Below are 19,142 nucleotides of genomic sequence, written 5' to 3' on the forward strand. Positions count from 1 at the left end.
TTAACCTAGTTGATTCTATCACAGCTTTCCCAAGCCTTATGGTTCACAATATATTTCAAAACTTCACTTGACGAGAATGAAAGGTAAATTAAATTCTTAAAGTTAATCATCACCATTTGAAAATAAATAAATTACATAACACTTCACATTCCATTCATCCTACCTAATCATCACAAGAAAGAGTTAAAAGGTTTACCCACAAGGCATGTTGATTTCACCAAATAAATGCATTGAACAAAAGAGAAATGCACTAATACTTAGTTACAACAGAAATACACAAACAAGTACACAAAAATACTTAGCTATTTCTTCTTTACAATGACCAAAGATGACTCCAATGAACACTCCTGATTCCCTAACTCCCCCTTGGAAGAACACCACTTCCTCAACACTTAGAAGAAGAACTATGGTTCTTCAAAGCAAGAAAAACCCTCAAGTAACTAACCAACATCAATCCTCCATCAAATCTAGTCAACTGCTCCGACAGTTTTAGGCCCCTATTCTCTCAGGGGTAGATGCTAGGCTCTTTGTATGTCGAGGAATGAATGGGAGCCTAAGCGCTCAAGGGACCGACACCTAGGCGCCCAATGGCGCCAACCTCTCAGGCTGGTGAGGCAGAGACTGATGCCTAGAAGCCCAAGGGTCCGACATCTAGGTGCCAGGGCCACTTTGCACCATTCAGCTCCAAGTCCTCTCCTGGTTTCCCCACTTCAATTACCTGCTGTATCTACAAGATAGACACAAAAATACCTTTCTTAAAGTATAATTTCATCCATAAAAATATGTAGAAACATCTAAAAATACTAGCCAACTCATCTACGCATCAGCAAACACAATTAATTGCATTTTGTATATGTCCTTACCATCAGTGCTATTTGCATTATATTATGTTTAAATCATCACTTTCGTCAAATCAAAAGTAAATTAATTAGTAAAATATGTTCAATTGATTTACCTTTTTATTATCCTCCTTCGTATCCAATTTATCTATGCCTATAGAAATATTGTTTTCATGATTAGAATAATTAAATCATTTTGGATGTAGTCGACACATAAATAAAACTGTAAAATATGTTTTCTACTTGTCTTTATTATTTTATAATGAAGATTGATGATATCTTTGTGGGAAAGCTTATTTGAACCATTAATTCTGGACTTATCTCCCTGTAGATGTCCAACTAACTAGTCTCTTTTTTTTCATTATTCATACAACGTAAGAATATTAATGATTGATTCATATTTTGAAAAAAAAAATTGTTCTAAACGTAAACATAAGAATGACTATTATATGGTTCAAATCAGGTTCTATTTATGGTTAAATCATATTCAAATCTAGTTTCAATTATATTTGAACTGGGAGCAAAGCTTTTTGAACCATTTTTGAATAATGGTCAACCAAGTTCCAGACATTGATATATCATGGTTTAGGCAATGTTAGAACATGAATTTAACTATGTTATAACAAGATTCCAATAACCTTCCTCATACGAATAAGCTTTTTAAGATTACTGAAATCCCGTTCAAACCAGTCTCTGCACTTTTCTTCTTAGTTTTCCTTTTTGTTTACATCAAAATGATTTCAAATGAATTGATGAAACCCAATAATAAAACATATGAAGCATTACACATTAACACATGCTTATCTTAGAAAATAAATTATGTGAAAGCAAAAGAAGGTGGTGAGCTCACAACATGGGAGATTGAAATTACTTTACTGTGACATGTAATTGAAATAAAACTGGGTAATAGACCCACATCCCATTTTAACAAGGAAGGTTGGGAGAATCTAGTAAAAAAATTCAATGAGCATACTGTTTGGACGTATGATCATGCGCAATTAAAAAATAAATGAGATCAACTTAAAATAGAATGCAAGTTATGGAAAAAATTACTACGGGGTGAGACTGGAATAGGATGGACTCCAATGAAAAAAAACAATTTAAGCTTTAAATGAGTGGTGGAATGAGAAAAAACAAGTATTTTTTAATTTACTTCATAAACAATTTTCACTTATATGTGTCAATATCACATTTTTTATTCTAACTTATTGTAGGTTAATCCTGCATTATTGAAATTTTGTTATAACATAATATTGTCCGAGTTGGAAGAGAAATTAGACATAATGTTTGAACTTATAGTAGCAACTGGAGAAAATGTTTGGCTGCCAAGCTTGGGTGGACAACCTCTTGAACTATGAGAGGAAATAGCAGAATTTTCTGCTGCAGATAAAATTCACGAGGATGATCCTAATATTGCGAATGTTCAAGGACTTCACAGTTCGCGTTCAATTCATACACAATTATTAAATAAGAGGAAATTTAAAAAACAAAAGTCGACTGGTAGAAATTTTCTCGATAAACAAATTGAGCCGTTAGTCCAAGCATCCACATCTATTAGTGAATCTATATTTACGCTAAATGCTTCGATAAACTCTGTTACTTTACGTGATGCACTGGATGAGTTAGCTAACTTAACAGATGTAACCAACAATATTGAGTTATATGTTTTTGCTTGAGAGCTCGTGAAAGATAAAGATGACAGAGATTTTCATGCACATGCACAAGGATGAAAAAATAGGATGGCTCAGAAGAAAATACTGTAAGAGTTTATCTTGATTGCAACTGCATTCACTATTTATATGAATTATTTTCCTGAAAATAAAATATTTTTTTTTTCTTTTACATTGTAGAAGTTTCATTGATAGTGATATTTTTGTTCATCTTTTGATTTATGCAGATTAGTTATATTTGTTGTACTCATATGAGCGTTACCACATTTGACAAATCTTGTAGATTATAATTTCATGTAACTTCTGTTTATATTCTAACTTTATTATTTCTTTTCTTTTATCTTCTATTACTTAGCTGCAATTTAATTTTTTCTTAAAAATGTCTATACCAATTAAAGATTTGTCAGACAATGAAGGTGATGATTATGATGAATAATGTATCTCAAATAATGAACTAATAGGAAAGACTCAAATGACAATTTTAAATAACACAATAACAAGTATGCTCATCTATTATCATGCACAATATAAGAATAAGAGTCTATATATGACTTCAACTCAAACTGGGGATAAATAGATACATAGACATCCTGTGAGATTTCAAAATATGTTCAAAATATCACAAATAATATTTATAGACTTACTTCGCCTACTTGAATTATCTTATGATTTATGTAGATCATGAAAAAAAATATCTAGAGAAGTACTCGCAATTGTATATATATATATATATATGACGACTTGCCCTAGGGATTTTTTTATATATATATATATATATATATATATATATATATATATATAAAAGCCCAAGGGCGATTATATTAAAAAAAAGAAAGGTACAGATAGCTTGGATGAAAGAGTCCAAATTGGCACCCAAACCATCTGACATACAACACACACTTAAGTCCCAAAAAGATACATGTATACCCAAAAAAGAAAACAAAGATTAAAACGTAGACATATAAACTCTACGCCAAAATTCTGCAAATACTCGCTTATTCAGGAAGCTTCAGAATGATCCAATTTAGCCCTGCCTCCTAGTCTGGTTCTAGGACGGGAGCCAGTTAACAAATTGTTAAGTTTACTGCCATTACCCGAAACAACCAATGTATCATCCATTAAGTTTGGTAATAAGTTTCCATTCTTCTTCTTTTTCCTGGATGTGTAAACCTGTCATTCCTCATCTGAAGACTGACTCATCTGATCAATGGATTGGTCCAAAGATTGTCAGACAAGTATAGGCTGTTGCACATCATGAGCCCCTATGTGCCTGACTGACAGTAACAACTTGCTCGATCTAATGAGATGGAACCACAGTAGCAATACATATAATGTGACAAAATGAATCTAGTAGAGCAACATGCCAACATTTCCAACACTCAACATAAACAATAAGTAGGTATTTTTATATTGGACTTCAAGCATTAATTAAGTTATCATAAGATATCATAAAATGAACAAATATTGAGTTCTGTAATAGTCAATATGGAATTCTTCAAGATGCACATTATATGTCATATTTCAAACATTGTATTAGGGCTATTGATGGCACACATGTTCATGCTCATATCCTTGTTGAGGATCAGATTCCTTACATAGGGCGACATAACTCTCTAACACAAAATGTAATGGTTGTAACTTATTTTAATATGTGTTTCAAATTTGTTGCACCAGGATGGGAGGGTTCAGCTCATGACACGCATTTTTAAAAGTTTTGTGAATGATTCAAAGAGCAATTTTTCTACACCACCAACAGGTATAAAACATATTAAACATGAAATATTCAGGCTATTTATTTTCATTTTTTTTGTTCAAATATTTTTTTAATGAACAGGAACATTTTATTTAGTTGATGTTGGATATTCAATACAAAGATGATATATTAAACCTTATCCTAAAAGAATATATCACATCCCAGATTCCCAACATGGAAGTCGGTCTTTTAGAGGTCAACGTGAGATATTTAATAGAGTATATTATTCTCTTCGTGCTGCAGTGGAATGTGCATTCGGTGTATGGAATAAAAAATGAGGCATTCTTAGAGATATGCCAAATTGCTCTTTCAAAAAACAACACCTAATTGTTGTTGCAATGGTGGCTCTATATAACTACATACGTAGGCATCAATCACAAATTGATCTAGAGTTCGAGGCATGGCATGTTGATGACCAATTTATTCATCTGGAGTTTGTGGCATATGATCTTTTTCATAATGTATGCTAGTTTATATTCTCCTCATGATATGCCAAATAAATGTCAAGGTATACTAATTACTATTTGCACGAATGGCAACATTATGCTACCTTGTACTGAAATTTTGCATAATACAAGCCCCGTAGAATTAATACATAATAAGAACCCAACTAGGCATAACTCATTATGCAACAAAATATGAAATTTTTTACCATTAAACCACATTAGAATTGATAATCAGGAAACACAAATAAGTTGGATATCTACACTTCTTAATACACACTTGAATGCACAATTTCCTGTTGAGTTTTGAACAAGTACAAATTCCATCTGGACACATAATCAGAAGTGCATGCGAAATCTGGGAACATCACCAAGTGTATAGCAATGAAAGTTTTAAAAAAATATATAAATGCAAATTAAAAGGAAAGAAACATGAATAAATGTGCACATTCACGCATTTTCAATCTCAATTATGTGTGTTGGAAAATAAGGAATATTGTTAAAGGATAAAGTTTATGGGCATTTACATACATAGCACAGAAATCTTATGTATTTCCATATCTCAAACCTACGCTTTCATTTTGACACATGTGATAGTAAAAAATTTAATATCACATCAAAAAATAGCATTATTAAAACTTTTTTAGTAGTAAAATACACATTATCATGCATAGGTTTAAAGCACCAAAGTACTATCTATGTAAATATGAAAGTTTGGGTTTGAGATATGTAAATAAATAAGAAATCTGTGTTACATATGCAAATTTTCATAATTTTTATGCTGATTATTCCAAGAATATAGCAGAGAGTTAATGGTGCCTTAAAAATTGAGACAAATGATAAAGCATCCTCCTAGTCACCGCAATGCCATAATCACACACAACTGCAATAAAGGGCGAGTATCCTACATTTTGAGGACTTTATCATGCTGATAAATTTTTATTTAAGTTGGAACAGAGATTTTGTCATTATAATTATCATGAATAACATGGCCAGAAACAGAGATTTTGTCATTATTATTATCATGAATAACATAGCCATTTAATTACAAACTATGAGCACCTAACTGTCAAACTCTATTGGAACAGACAACAAATCAAGAATTGTGGTGTTTAACACGCTGCAGTACACTCTATATTTACATCATTTTCACGAAATGTTAGCCACACATGACATTGCTTCATTCTATCATATGTTCCCATTAAAAGAAACTAATATCAGTGATGATATAACTAATATGCTTAAGAGATACCATTCTGTTTAGATAGAGCTGCACGAATTGCCTCTTTGCATATCCGGGGACTATTATGCATTTCATGAAAATCTTCATTTTTCAGAGGCTTGCTTCACTGGGCAGCTTTGGGTCCTTCGACAGTAAATCAATGTAACCAAAATCTGCAAATTTTGTTTTTCTTGCATTCTTTTTTTTATTGAGTGTAAGGCAATATGTCACCAATTTAAATTATTTGTTTTATAGGTATGGAATGCTTTTCATGATTCATTTCAAAATGGTTCTCCAGCTTTTTATGGAAATTCGTTTCATGAGACTTGTTGTTTGGTAAATGAATCTTCTTGGGGGTCAGCATAGAGATGTGGCACTACCAAAGGTACCGTCTTGCATTTTCTTCTTGTCAAAGGTTCCTCCTTCTGTGATGTGGTTGATAATCAAAAAAATGATTTGCTTTTAGGGGCATTTACTTACATACTGCACAATTCTTAAGTATTTACAGACTGACACTTAAACATTCTTTTTTATATGCATAACACTCAAATCTTTTATTCTAAGCATCGTTGATCTGTTACAGGTACTAACTGAGAATGGTTTACAATTTCCTTTTTTGCTGGATAAAAAAAGAACAACCGATTAAAAATTCGTCTGAGAAGAAGCCTTCTGATACTCTTCCTTACAAGGTCTATGATTTGAGTAATTGCACAAGTTGATTGTTTTTGAAGATATTGTATAAATAATGCCTTCTGAAACACTTTTCCAAGATATTATAAGTGTTGTTAGTTAATCACTATGCTGATCGTTTTTGTCCATTTAAATATTTAATGCAAAATTAAAATGATATATCCATTTTTGTAATTTTTATATAGAATATGGTTAGATGTATATTGACCTGCAGTACTTACGCCGCCTGTATGTGAATTGGTCCAGGAGGGACCGGTCCAGCATCCTCCTACCGCCGGGCTGGCCGGATGCTTCCACGAGGAAGACATCTTTTGGGGTCAGCATAGAGATGTGGCATTTACTTACATACCGCACAATTCTTAAGTATTCACATACTGACACTTTAACATTCTTTTTTATATGCATAACAATCAAATCTTTAACATTACATAAAAAAATACCTCCGCCATTATCTGTAGCATTATATTTATTTACATACCACAGAATCCATTGCTTTTATTCTAAGCATCGTTGATCTGTTACAGGTACTAAATGAGAATGGTTTACAATTTCCTGTTTTGCTGGATAAAAAAAGAACAACCGACTAAAAATTCGTCTGAGAAAAAACCTTCTGATACTCTTCCTTACAAGGTCTATGATTTGAGTAATTGCACAAGTTGATTGTTTTTGAAGATATTGTATAAATAATGCCTTCTGAAACACTTTTCCAAGATATTATAAGTGTTGTTAGTTATTCACTATGCTGATCGTTTTTGTCCATTTAAATATTTAATGCAAAATTAAAATGATATATCCATTTTTGTAATTTTTATATAGAGTATGCTTAGATGTATATTGACCTGCAGTACTGTTACGCTGCCTGTACGTGAACTGGTCCAGGAGGGACCGGTCCAGCATCCTCCAACCGCCGGGCTGGCCGGATGCTTCCACGAGGAAGACTCGAGCGGCGGGTTGCTCCGACAGAATAAGGAAAGGAGCAGGGTGCTGCGATAGAAAAAGGAAGACAACAAAAGAGATCCATGAGGGCCTTAATCACATATTCAAGGAAAAAATTAAAAGTGTTTTGGAGGAAAAGCTTGGAAGGAAAGCTTTTGAAATACCGAGAGAGAATTCTATTAAATGGAGTAACATTGAGTTTTTTTTTTTAATGCATATTTTATTGTGGCTGCTATTTTATTTCTTTTTGTGATGTTTCCAGCAATGTCTGGGGTGCGGGAGATTCGATCCATCTCTCGAATAGTAGAGTAATCTTGTATCTTGCTTGTTTCCTTTGAAGTTAGTAAAAACAGCTCTTGTTTGTGTTTCTTTTACCTATCAATTGCCGTTCATTGCGTTTTTTTTGCTGATTTTGATGCCGACAGTATTTCATGAAAAATTGATGCACCTTTAATATTTATCATATATAGGCTTGGGATTTTTCACCCATTGCTGCAGTCAACTTAATGCAGTGATATTTGAAATTCCTTGGTCAATGGTAAATCTATTATCCGTTGCTATAATTTGCTGTTCTGTTACAAATGTAAAAAATTAAGATGTCTTAGCTCCAAATAATTAAGGTGTTATCTACTGCTCTCATTGTACGTACTTTTATCGCTGCTTCCTGGAAAGTCTAAAATTTGTTGTAATCAGAGGCTACAATTTATAAGTGATAGATAATCAAAAGCCCAAACAGAAAAAAGAAGCAGCCTGAGAACAGATAATTCTAATGAATATTTCATTTTCATTGTTATATATTACAGCTACACAGGACCCCCTTCCACTTTCTGCAGGGGTAAGAAGGCAGTGCACAAGAACATAAATGTTCTCAAACGGGTCCCATGCGAGGAAAAAATATTACGTTCAGGCAATGGATGTGATACATTCAAAGGAAAATAAATTTTCGAGTGCATTGTGTCTGTTGTCCAGATGCAGCTTAAGTCTGGACTCCGATCACAATCAAGACATAATATGCGGTGTGAGATTTAAAAGAAAAAAAATTAAAATAGTCATTACAGCTTTTTCAATAACAATTTCTTATACAACAGTTTCAAAATGAGTTTTTCAAAAAGTTACAGCTGTCCCAAACAGGCCCTTAATTTACAATATCATTGAAAAACAGGAGACGTAAGCCACCAATTCTGACCGATTTACGACCACTAGCTTACTCCATCATCACGGTAACCATAGCCGCTGAATCATCACCGCAATCTTCATCGCCGTCGTTATAATTGCCACCCACACCACCATTAGTAATAGCTTAGTGCATCTTAAATGGCAAGCCAATTTTTAAGGTATTTTAATATTTATCATATATTATAAAAGAATATTCCTTTTTTTATGAGGCAATACATACGTACCATTCAATTCGTATGTATTAACATATTTAACATGTAACTTCATTTCTCTTACATATTTACCAGCTTAATTAGACATGAAAATTTACATTTCACTTTTGTTTAAGTTAAAATAATGATATTTTTGATGTGATAAAGAAGATTTAGGTGTTACAAATGTAAAAAATTAAGTTTAGATGTAAATACATAGAAATTGTTTGGTATATATGTAAATGTCCCCTTTTTTTAAAATCCACATGCATTGTATCATTCCCTCCATTGGTTGAAAAGTGACTACATAATCTTACCCTTAAATTACTTCATTGAACTAAATTAACTAATTAGATAAGGATTGGCTTAGCGAGTAATTATGCCGTTGCCTTGGCGATGGTATACTCCGTTGTTGTACTAAAAGTCTATAATTAGTGAATTAAATGCACTATTTTGAAGCTCTTGATGCCATAAATCAAAGTAGTTGGAGGATGTCAATTTTATTAGTGAATTTGTTGATAAAATTTTATGGAAATTTGATGATCAATTTTAGCAAGAAAAAAAATGATGATAGATTGTATTTTTTTATTAACATGTTATGCCATTGAGAATTATCATATCATGAAAAGCCCATGAATTAGAGGTTGATGCACCTCATTGTGATTTGATTGTATGATTTTATTTATTTATTTATTTGTGAAAATAGCTTTAGAGGGGCTAATCAAATTGGCTCCTTTGAGTATGGTCACCCTTTCCTCATGTTCTAATGGACTATGAAAATATGTGCACTAAAGAAGAGGAAGGCTTAGTCTCATTTTGGTTAAGGCATAAAATATGTTTAGATTTGAACGTTTTTGACATTGTTGGAATTGCCTTGAGAGGACGTTCATTTCAACTAGATGTATTTAAGCTGTCTGAAATTTATATGACATAAGAAAAATTTAAGTAGTGCTTGATATGAATATTTTGGGTATCAATTAAATAAGGCCATTTAATAGTAATTTTAACATGAAAATATTCATAATGCTTAATAATAGTAAATATAAAAGTTTAGGAAATAAAAATTAAGTTATTGTAATAATTTTGATGGGATTAAAGATTTGAGTGTTATTAGCCCTGCAGGTACATATGAAAGCTTAGTAAATACATAAGAATCATATTGTATGTATGTAAATGCCCTAAGTTTCTTTAGAAGTTTACATATATACCTTTTGAATCTTGAATTGTCATCGTCTCACACCTCTTAAGTAGAGTCTGCAGAAGAAGAGTGGAGAAGAGAATTTAAGAAATAGAGTAAAAGAAGAGAGAAAAGACCACCCACCTTTATAGGTTTGGGTCAACTGTGCTAAAAAAGGTTACATAAATGGCTACAAAAAAAAGGTTCAAACTACGAAAAATATAACATTGTCTATTATCGTAGCTGATGATGTCACGAGACAATAAAACAGATCAATAAAAATATTTGCATTGCCAAATTTCTTTATTAATAATATTTGTTGAACTAGATCATGCGAATTGTTTGATGAATGTGTTAGACCAAGTGTTATTATTCTACTTGAGCTAGATGGCTTGAATAAACATTGTTCTTTTGGTAAATTGATTAGACTCAGCTGTCATTGCTAACTAGTGCTCTTATTGAATATAGTTGAAATATTCTTATTCAGGTAACATGGTTAGGATGATCCTTTATTTTGTTAACCTTTGTCTTTTATTGATGCACATTTAGTTTCCTATTTTCTTATTTATTTTTTATTTAATATGTATAAATAATAATGATGACAAGCTCTTTGAGCCTTACATCTCCCCTTATCGTAAATTCATGTGAAAGAAGATTTTTCTTCCTTTTTTAAGAAACATATCTCTCATCCTTTCAATTTTTTTCTTCTGCCTGCCCTCTTATTTTTGCAATGGAGGAGGATCTCCCTATAGAAAAAAAATTAGACTCCTTCTAGGTACTTTTTATAGAAAGCAGAGGATGGAAGAGGGTTCAAAGAAGAAGAAAAAGAACTTTAAAACGTTAGCGGATCTAATGAAAATGTCTTTGGAAGAGAATTTTTCTAATCATTTTACATCATAAATTCTGATTTTGGCTATCGCTCTAACCACTACATAAGAAAGTATTTTAAAAAGAGTATTGAGATTCATTCCTTTTCTTCTTCACAAACTTTAGTGCCTACAACTAATCATTCAAGAGTACAGACGTTTGTTCCCATTATTCAAATAATGAGGGAGCTTAAAGGCTAATAATGTTCTCTATAATTACAATAATATAATTTAGAAAGTAACTTTTTTATAAGAATTTTTATGCAAATTTTTAAAAGTTTTATTTTTATTGAATATTCATTTATTCCTAGCTATTAAATTTAATTTAAATGAATGTTTGGGTGAAGATCGATTAATTTTTTGACAACTTGATTATTCTACCACTTTAACAGTTATCCCTACGGACAACCTTTTGCAAATAATAAAGAACTGGATGATCTAGTCCATGAAAAATAAGATCATGACATCATGCCTCCTACAAACTTGCTTACTACATGTAATCTTGCACCCTTGAATGTAGCAACTTTTGCCATCCTTGTGCAACATGATCTAATTTTATTTGTGCATATATCTTTGCAAGAAAATATTCAACCAGCTATTGAGAGGAGTGCTGCCACCCATTTAGTCGCTCAAATCCCCAATATTCATGAAACTCCCATTTTCTTATTAAGAGAAGTTAAGCAAATTATACTCAATGCTACTTTAGTAACTAATGTAGCTTGTTAAGGATAATATAAAAAATTGATTTTAATGAAAGTGATGAGTGAATTTCTAGTAGTAGTTTGCTTTTGGTTTTTTTTAAAACTCAGAGTCACTTGTTTATCTATTTGTGGTTGTACAGTTCTCTTTCCAAATGACCCCCTTTCTTGGATCTTTGAAATAATTCGGTGAAGAGGAGATGCCAGAAAAGGAGAAAAAAATGACGAAACTAGACAAAAAAATAAAAAAGAGAAATGGAGAACCTATGCAGAGTAAACTTTGTATGTCTAGAACGAGACTAGATTAAAATAATTTGAAACATGTTATCCACGAAGAAAATCATTACATAAATTACACATAACTAGAGAACCAAAAAAAATATTTTTGTTTTGAGTCAAAAACAACTCCCAAAGGGACGTGTCTCTTTAGTTAATTACATTTTGAGGGATACCCACGAATACTCTCAATAATAGAGGTCCAACTTATGCTTTTGTGATTAACTAGTTGAAGGTTGTGTCAAAAGGCGGTGGTACATCTCAGTGTTTTAAGCCTAAACTAAGATGTGAGGGCACAGAGTGAGTCTCTCATATCCCACTTAGACGGTGGCTCATCAGCAACTGAGGCCTTATGAGATAACTGAGCTATTAAGTAGGATAGCTTCGAGGCCATACTAGGTCATAAGGGTAGAGGGTGAATCGTCGTATGTTAAACGGACAATGGCTTATCAACAAAATAGAGTCTGCTAGATGACATCAATGAGGTTCTAAAGGAATGAATATGCTCAATGGGGTTTACCAACAGAAAGGTAACAAAATCCTAATCGGGTAGAGATATCTAGGTTACGATACCATGAATTAGTCATCCCAAGCTATTGATATCTTAAGTCTAATTGATTATAAAGGTAGTCGACCCAACCCGACCAGAGATCCTTGTTAGCTACCAATGTGTTGCATTGTCTAGGAGATCCTGATAGCCCTAAAGCCAAATGAATGAAACCTCTAATCCTTATGAATTTAAACAGGTAGGATTTGAAGAAAGTGGGACTTATTCCTGCCAATCATAAATGACTAGCAGCCTCTAGAATAGAGAGAAAAGAGGGGTCCGGATACAAAGCCAAGAACACCTCACAAAGGACTTACACCCCATCTAAGACGAGGAGCCTCTAACACTATAAGCGTGTTCTAGATGACCACTTAAGTAGAAATTAATGCTTGATCAGTCAGGTTGGAGAAGCATCAAATATGAACCACTTGTCTTTTATGATCCTTAAACAATGAGGTCCTATTAATCATGATTAAGTGATGGTTATGCATGCGAATGCATTTTAAATCTGGCCTAAAGGCCATGTAGAAAATAAATATGGTTTTGAAAAGTGATTTAACTGAAATTTGATTAGTCTTAGTCTTTTATTATTAGGATTTTTATATAAAAAAAATTTAGGGTCCTTAAAAAGCTTAAATTACATTTCTGATGAGCATCCAGACAAATCACAATCAAAGAAAGTGGGAATTATTAGAATGTTGCATAAAATAGAGAAAACCACATAACTCTATAAACAAAATAAGCCGGTGCTGCTAGGTTATCACCATATTAAAAAAAAAGCAAAAAAAAAAGCAATTAGGCTATGCATAAATATGCATGATACATATTCTATAAATCATTTTAGATTTGGACTTAAGGTACAAGACACATGCAACAGCTCCTAGTCCTCATCACATGGTTTCACACATCAAACACCTTGGAACTTGTGCTTGTACCTTATTTTAGATATAGGCTTATTCCTAGGACTTTAAATAAGAACAAATGGAAAAGTATTGAAACTAAGACTCAACCTGCAACAAAAATGGGTTAGCATGGATTATTTGCATGCAACGCGTGAACCATGTTCGACGAGATGAGAGCTTAAAAACTCCTACAAGCATCAAGATCCAAAATGCTTTCCATATATTTTAAATGCAGAAACATCAATATCATATGAAAATATATTTTGGCACACATTTTATTTCATAAATATACTTGCTATGCATTAGGGCATTGATTCACAAGCAAGAATAAAGTAACATTTTCACTTGCTTATTCTCATGTGATAAAAATATTTTTTGCCATCCAAAATTTTCATCCTTCATGCACTGTGCTCAACACATATGATCATGACAAATACTTTTGCACACATAAAATAAGTCTAATTGTGCTCAGTAAAAAATCATCTCCCCTAAGCAATCTCACCGAAAACCTAGGGTCAATGATGGAGAGGAGCCCCAAAGTATGATTAACACCTAGGTAATAAGATTACCCATGCTAAATACATGCCCGCCTCACTTGGCAAAGGGATGAAGAGTATTTCATAGGGAAGACTCTTCATATCCTAGGAAATAAAGGATCAGAGACTTCTTCATGCTCTAGGCTAAAACCAATTCACTTTTATATCAAGATGATTTCACCAAGAAAAATGGCAAGATTAGTACAACTCTGTCTTAAAATAGGTCAAAGACAGAAGTATTTGAAAAAAAAAATCAAGGGAAGCGTAGGGAAATGAGAAAAACCAACCTAATGGTTTTCTCTTACAACAACTTACCATATGTCTCTAACAGAGATTCTAAAAGGCCTAGGCAAGGAAATGAGAAAAACCGCGGTTTAAGAGAGTTCTCACTTACATGGCGGTTGAAGGAGCGAGCTCTTTGCTTGATCCAAGATTTTTTCTTACAAGGATGAAGATGACATTTCTTTGCTTTATAAAAAACCGTCACTAAACTCACTCACACTCACCTCAAGTTATGGTGGAGAGAAGAAAGTAGAAGAAGGAGAAGAGGAATAAATAGAAGGTGAGAAAGAGGAAGGAAATGTGTGTAAAACACTGCCTTACCAAAGCTCACCCAAGAGATACCTCTCAAGCTCTCTATAGGTTTTTCCTCAGCTAAAAAGCCCTCACCAAGTGAATGAATCTCGGATCCTCACACATCACCCAAGTGAACATGGCTATTGGTTTCCCTAAAAAATACATAAAACAATATAGTTTATTCCATGTGGAACCTTCCCATTGGTTGTTATAGAGGTTTACAACTAGAAAAGCTTATTATTGAACCATAAAAATCCACCCCATGCTTAATCCTTGCTCAAGTGGCCAAGTGGGAGAGAAAAAAGTAAAAAAAAAATTGGTCAAAACATGAAATTTTGGACAGAAGTGCGGGAGCAGGCACACGTTTGCATGCAAGAGCCAACTTAGACAAGCCAATCGAGTTAAGACAATCAAGCCAAGCCAACTAAGATAAGTCAGCCTAGCCATAGAATGATAAGCAGATGATTAGTCACCTATAGATTGCCAAAGACATCCAAGATTCGGTCCATCTAGATGCAGTCAAAAATATAAAATTATTATTGTGATTCTTCCACTATAAATAGAGGAAGAATCTATTGAGAGGGGGGGGGGGGTTCCTTTTTTTACTTCTAATACTGCTCATTAGATAGCATAAGTTCTAATATAGAAATCCTCCTTTTTGTTTGTGTATTTCTACTCTCCCCTCATGCTCTATTTCCTAAGTGTGAATCATAAATCTATTCAAATTCAATATCATAAAAGGTGTAGTGATCATGGATCATTCCCCAAATAAAAAGAAGAGCAAACCAAAGAGAAAAATCTCACAAAAGAGAAACCAACAATAACCTGGAGTGCACCCTAGAGTTTGTAGCCTAACATATTCAAGATTTGAATGATCAAATGTTGGAAGTTATTAGAGGTGTGTTGGCATGGGAATGATATCAACAACTTCAATATGATGCTCCAACCCCAAACAACATAAGATTCCCCCGGTCCTAGAGATGGAGGATGCCACCTTGTACCTTGATACTGTTGGGTCAGTGCTAATTGATTACCACCAATTCGAGCATATAGAAGAACTGCACCAACCAAAATATGGATTCTCCCAGCAAAATTTTGAAGTCGAGCCTCAAAAATGATTTAAGATTTTGGCACTATAATTCTTTAAAGAACGATCACATCCATCTAATCATATTACTTCTTTTGAGTTGACCATGTATGCCTTCTCAAAATTAATGACATTCTAAATTGCTGGCTCTTTTTTTACCACGCTGAGAGATTCAACCCTCAGATGGTTTTACCGATTACCACCAGGAGTAATCACATTGTTCGCAGATTTAAAGAGAAAGTTACCCACACAGTTCGTGAGGGCTCATAAACCTTAGAAGAGCCCATAGTCTCTTCTGAAGCTTCACTAGGTATAGATCAAGAATCTGTGTGCCTTCATCACTCACTTCCAAATAGAGATATTAGAGATTCAAGATTTATAATCAACGGTCGCCCATGGAACACTTACCCAAGGTCTAAGAAAATGACCTTTTTGTTATGTGATATGTCTATAGAGTCTAAAGACGCTATCCAAGTTATTTGAGCTAGCCAACAATCATATATCAGAAAAAAAACAACTCTTTTTCGACTTCATTCATAATAAAACACAACAATAATCACATGCCAAAGAGAACTGTTCACAAAGAAGGATGGACACTAATACACAATCCTCACCCTCCACCCAACCTCACTTTCAACACTCACAAGAACATATTAGAACAAACATTCTATTAGGCTCCGAACCAATGCATTATGAGCAATTGTTGCCTCTAAATCCTTAACTTCCATTATCTCTCATGAAAATTATGTACTGAAACTTCTTATGCTTTCCCAATGTTCTTAATGTATTTTCACTAAGGCATGATAACTCATTTAAAGCTTATATGTTAGTAAATTACATAATAAAGATGCATTTGACTTCTCTATAAGAAGTAATTACTCCTGACGGTAAATTACTAAACCAACGAAAGGTTGATTCCTTCAAAGTCATGAAAAGCAATCAACATTTTAGAGCATTCTTAACTTTCAAAAAACATATAATTGACTCGAATGAGGTCACATGGTAACTAGTATCTGATTTCTCTTTGTTAAATTCCGGAGATGGAATTTTAAATTTCCTTGGTACTTTTGCTTCTAGTATCTCTTTTGCATATAGTAGTCTCCAATGGTTCCTTTCTGTTTCTACCTTCCCTCCTCTCCCTTTTAATGATCTGAAGGAGAGCAATCTTCACTGCTTAGAAAATAAGTTAGTCATCTTCAACTAACGTAAATGGTAGAGTTCTCCTTGCTTTCACACATGGTATTTCTCCTCTTCAAACCACCAATTTGAACAATCAAATTGCCATTTTAACTCTAAGCGTAACTTTAGACACATACTCTAATGATCCTCGAATTATCAACATCATTTACTCATTTAGCTTTTTCATTTGTTAAACTATAAATTCTCGTGTGCAATTCATGTTGATAAAATTTTCTCGAGTTTGAGTTTCTTCCTAGTAAAACTCCACTTTTCGCTTTTGGCATGATCCATGCTCATTCACCTTAAAGAATTTAGAACATTGAATTATCAATGATTTCAAACCATTTAGGTAGAGTTTATCGAAGAAGGGTAGAGAAGATAATTTAAGAAATAGAGAAAACAATGAGAGAATAGATTCCCCCGCCACTAACATAAACTTTCACAATCATAGGTTTGGATCAGCAATGCAAGGGAAGAGCTACACAAATGGCTATACAAAAAGAAAGATTTAAACTATGGAGAAGATACAGTATGTCTTTTAATGTAGCTGATGATGTCATTAGTTTATAGAACAAATTAATAAGAATATCTATGCTTTGTAGAATTTCTTTATTTGTATGCTTTGATGAACTAGTCCATATAAATTGCTTGACGAATGGGCCAGACCAAGTGTTACCACTCTGCTTGATTTGACTAACTGAATTAGCTGGATGACTTTGATAAATAGTGCATGCATAGTTATCTCTGCGAACTGATTAGACTCAATTGTCGACTTGTGCTGACTTGTGCTCTTTTCAAATATACTTCTAATATTCTTGTTCGGGTCACATGCCTAAGATGATAACATACTTTACTAACCTTGTTCCTTTATTGATGTACAATATAAAATAATTCTTATAGATTTATATATATAGCATTTAAACTTTCATATTTACATTTGCAACATTTGTAATAAACTTATGCATGTAATTATGTATTATACTTGTAAAGTGCAATAAAATCATGTTTGTAAAACCTTAAGAAAATTTAATATGAGAAGAAAATTGAAAGACCGACATTCTAGTTTGCGTAATTACCGAATTAAATTATTGAGAATCAACAATCATTTTAAGTTATCAAGGATAGTCTGTAAACGTTCGATATTGGCTCGTGTTCGAAATGACTCGTGAACGGTGTGTTCGTGTTCGGCTCGAATAATATTTTCGGGCTCGAGTTCGGCTCGAAATTGGAGAAAGTGACTCGAAAGAGCAAGGGGAAGAGGAAGAAGAACAACAAACCCTAAGCTCTCGCCGCCGAAACCATTTCGCGATTTTGAGAGAAGAAGGAGATGACTCAGAAGAGGAGGAGAGCAGCGAACACAAACAACAAACCCTAAACTCAACGCTTTTCGCGATTTCGCTAAACTTATTCATTATATTATATTAATTATATAATTTATATTATATAAATATATAAATTTATATAAGTAATATTTATTAATAATTTGTTATATAATATAATTTATAGGATTTAATTTTTTAAAATTTGATAAACTTTTGTATTTAAAAAGTTTTAATTAATTACAATTTATAATATTTAATTTAATGAATATGTATTATATGTGTGTGTGTATGTATAATTATTTATTTCTTTTCGAGCCAATTCGAGCCGAACACGAGCAAACACGAGCAAACAATTGTTTGATCGTGTTCAGCTCGTTTATATTTCGAGCTTAAAAATTTGTTCGTGCTTGGCTCGTTAAGCTTAAGGAACGAGCCGAACACGAGCTGTTTAACGAGCCGAACACGAGAATTGTGCGAACAACGAGCCAAATTGACAACCCTAATCAATGATAGTAAATAAAGTAAAATTTTAAATTATTTTATAATATAGTAAAAATAAAGTAAAGAATCTTAAAGAAATAAAAAAGAGCTAAATTATAAATTGGTTAATTAACTTTTAATTCCCATTAAAAATATTTATATACATATCACTCGGTTTCTATGTAGTTACGTATATAGCACCTTCAGTTCAATTTTTAAAGTTAAAAAAGTGATATTTTTAACATGATATAAAAATTCAGGTGGTTTAAATGTCAAAAATAAAATTTAAGTTATTAGATAAATAAATACATAAATATTAATAATACGCCATTGCCGGGGATCGAACCCGGGTCACCCGCGTGACAGGCGGGAATACTCACCACTATACTACAACGATTGTTTATAATAATAAAATTTTAATTTATTGATATTCTTGATGAGATGACAATTACAAATTTTTATTTTTTTTGAAAAGCCAGACCTCTGCCAGAAAGCTTCCACCACACCTAGTTATGTGCGGTGTGAAAATGCTGTTTTCAGCATTTTCAAAATGAATAAGCTGCCAAAACACAGTTT

At 32.9% G+C, this 19,142-nt stretch overlaps 1 protein-coding gene and 1 non-coding gene across 4 annotated transcripts; one reads left to right on the plus strand and one right to left on the minus strand.

Annotated features, from left to right (window-relative positions):
* The first annotated feature begins 5,946 nt into the window (after positions 1-5,946).
* On the plus strand, positions 5,947-7,871 carry LOC110027935. Of its 3 annotated transcripts, none has more exons than XR_002294395.1 (3): positions 5,947-6,079; positions 6,183-6,312; positions 6,511-6,635. XR_002294395.1 is itself a non-coding variant. In XM_020729589.1 (3 exons), the coding sequence occupies exons 1-3, from the start codon at positions 6,013-6,015 to the stop codon at positions 7,608-7,610; spliced, it is 306 nt and encodes a 101-aa protein (XP_020585248.1). In that variant the 5' UTR covers positions 5,947-6,012; the 3' UTR covers positions 7,611-7,871. The 3 variants fall into 3 exon arrangements, 1 of the variants encoding a protein (XP_020585248.1); XM_020729589.1 differs by lacking the exon at positions 6,511-6,635 and adding an exon at positions 7,463-7,871 and having other exon boundaries at positions 5,947-6,089; positions 6,183-6,263; XR_002294396.1 differs by lacking the exons at positions 5,947-6,079; positions 6,183-6,312; positions 6,511-6,635 and adding exons at positions 7,194-7,247; positions 7,463-7,871.
* An 11,020-nt stretch (positions 7,872-18,891) lies between these two features.
* TRNAD-GUC lies at positions 18,892-18,963 on the minus strand. The gene has a single exon. It is a non-coding gene; the product is annotated as a tRNA-Asp (tRNA).
* Between the last annotated feature and the right edge of the window lie 179 nt (positions 18,964-19,142).

This window comes from Phalaenopsis equestris, unplaced genomic scaffold, assembly GCF_001263595.1.
Source record: "Phalaenopsis equestris unplaced genomic scaffold, ASM126359v1 Scaffold000468, whole genome shotgun sequence".
NCBI lineage: Eukaryota > Viridiplantae > Streptophyta > Magnoliopsida > Asparagales > Orchidaceae > Phalaenopsis > Phalaenopsis equestris.

Excerpts from the sequence above, each read along its gene's own strand:
- LOC110027935 (XM_020729589.1), top strand. The coding sequence starts at position 6,013 with ATGCATTTCATGAAAATCTTCATTTTTCAGAGGCTTGCTTCACTGGGC. Across the intron at positions 6,090-6,182 it reads TCCTTCGACAGTAAATCAAT|GTATGGAATGCTTTTCATGA; the intron begins GTAACCAAAATC and ends TTTGTTTTATAG. Across the intron at positions 6,264-7,462 it reads TTCATGAGACTTGTTGTTTG|TACTGTTACGCTGCCTGTAC; the intron begins GTAAATGAATCT and ends ATTGACCTGCAG.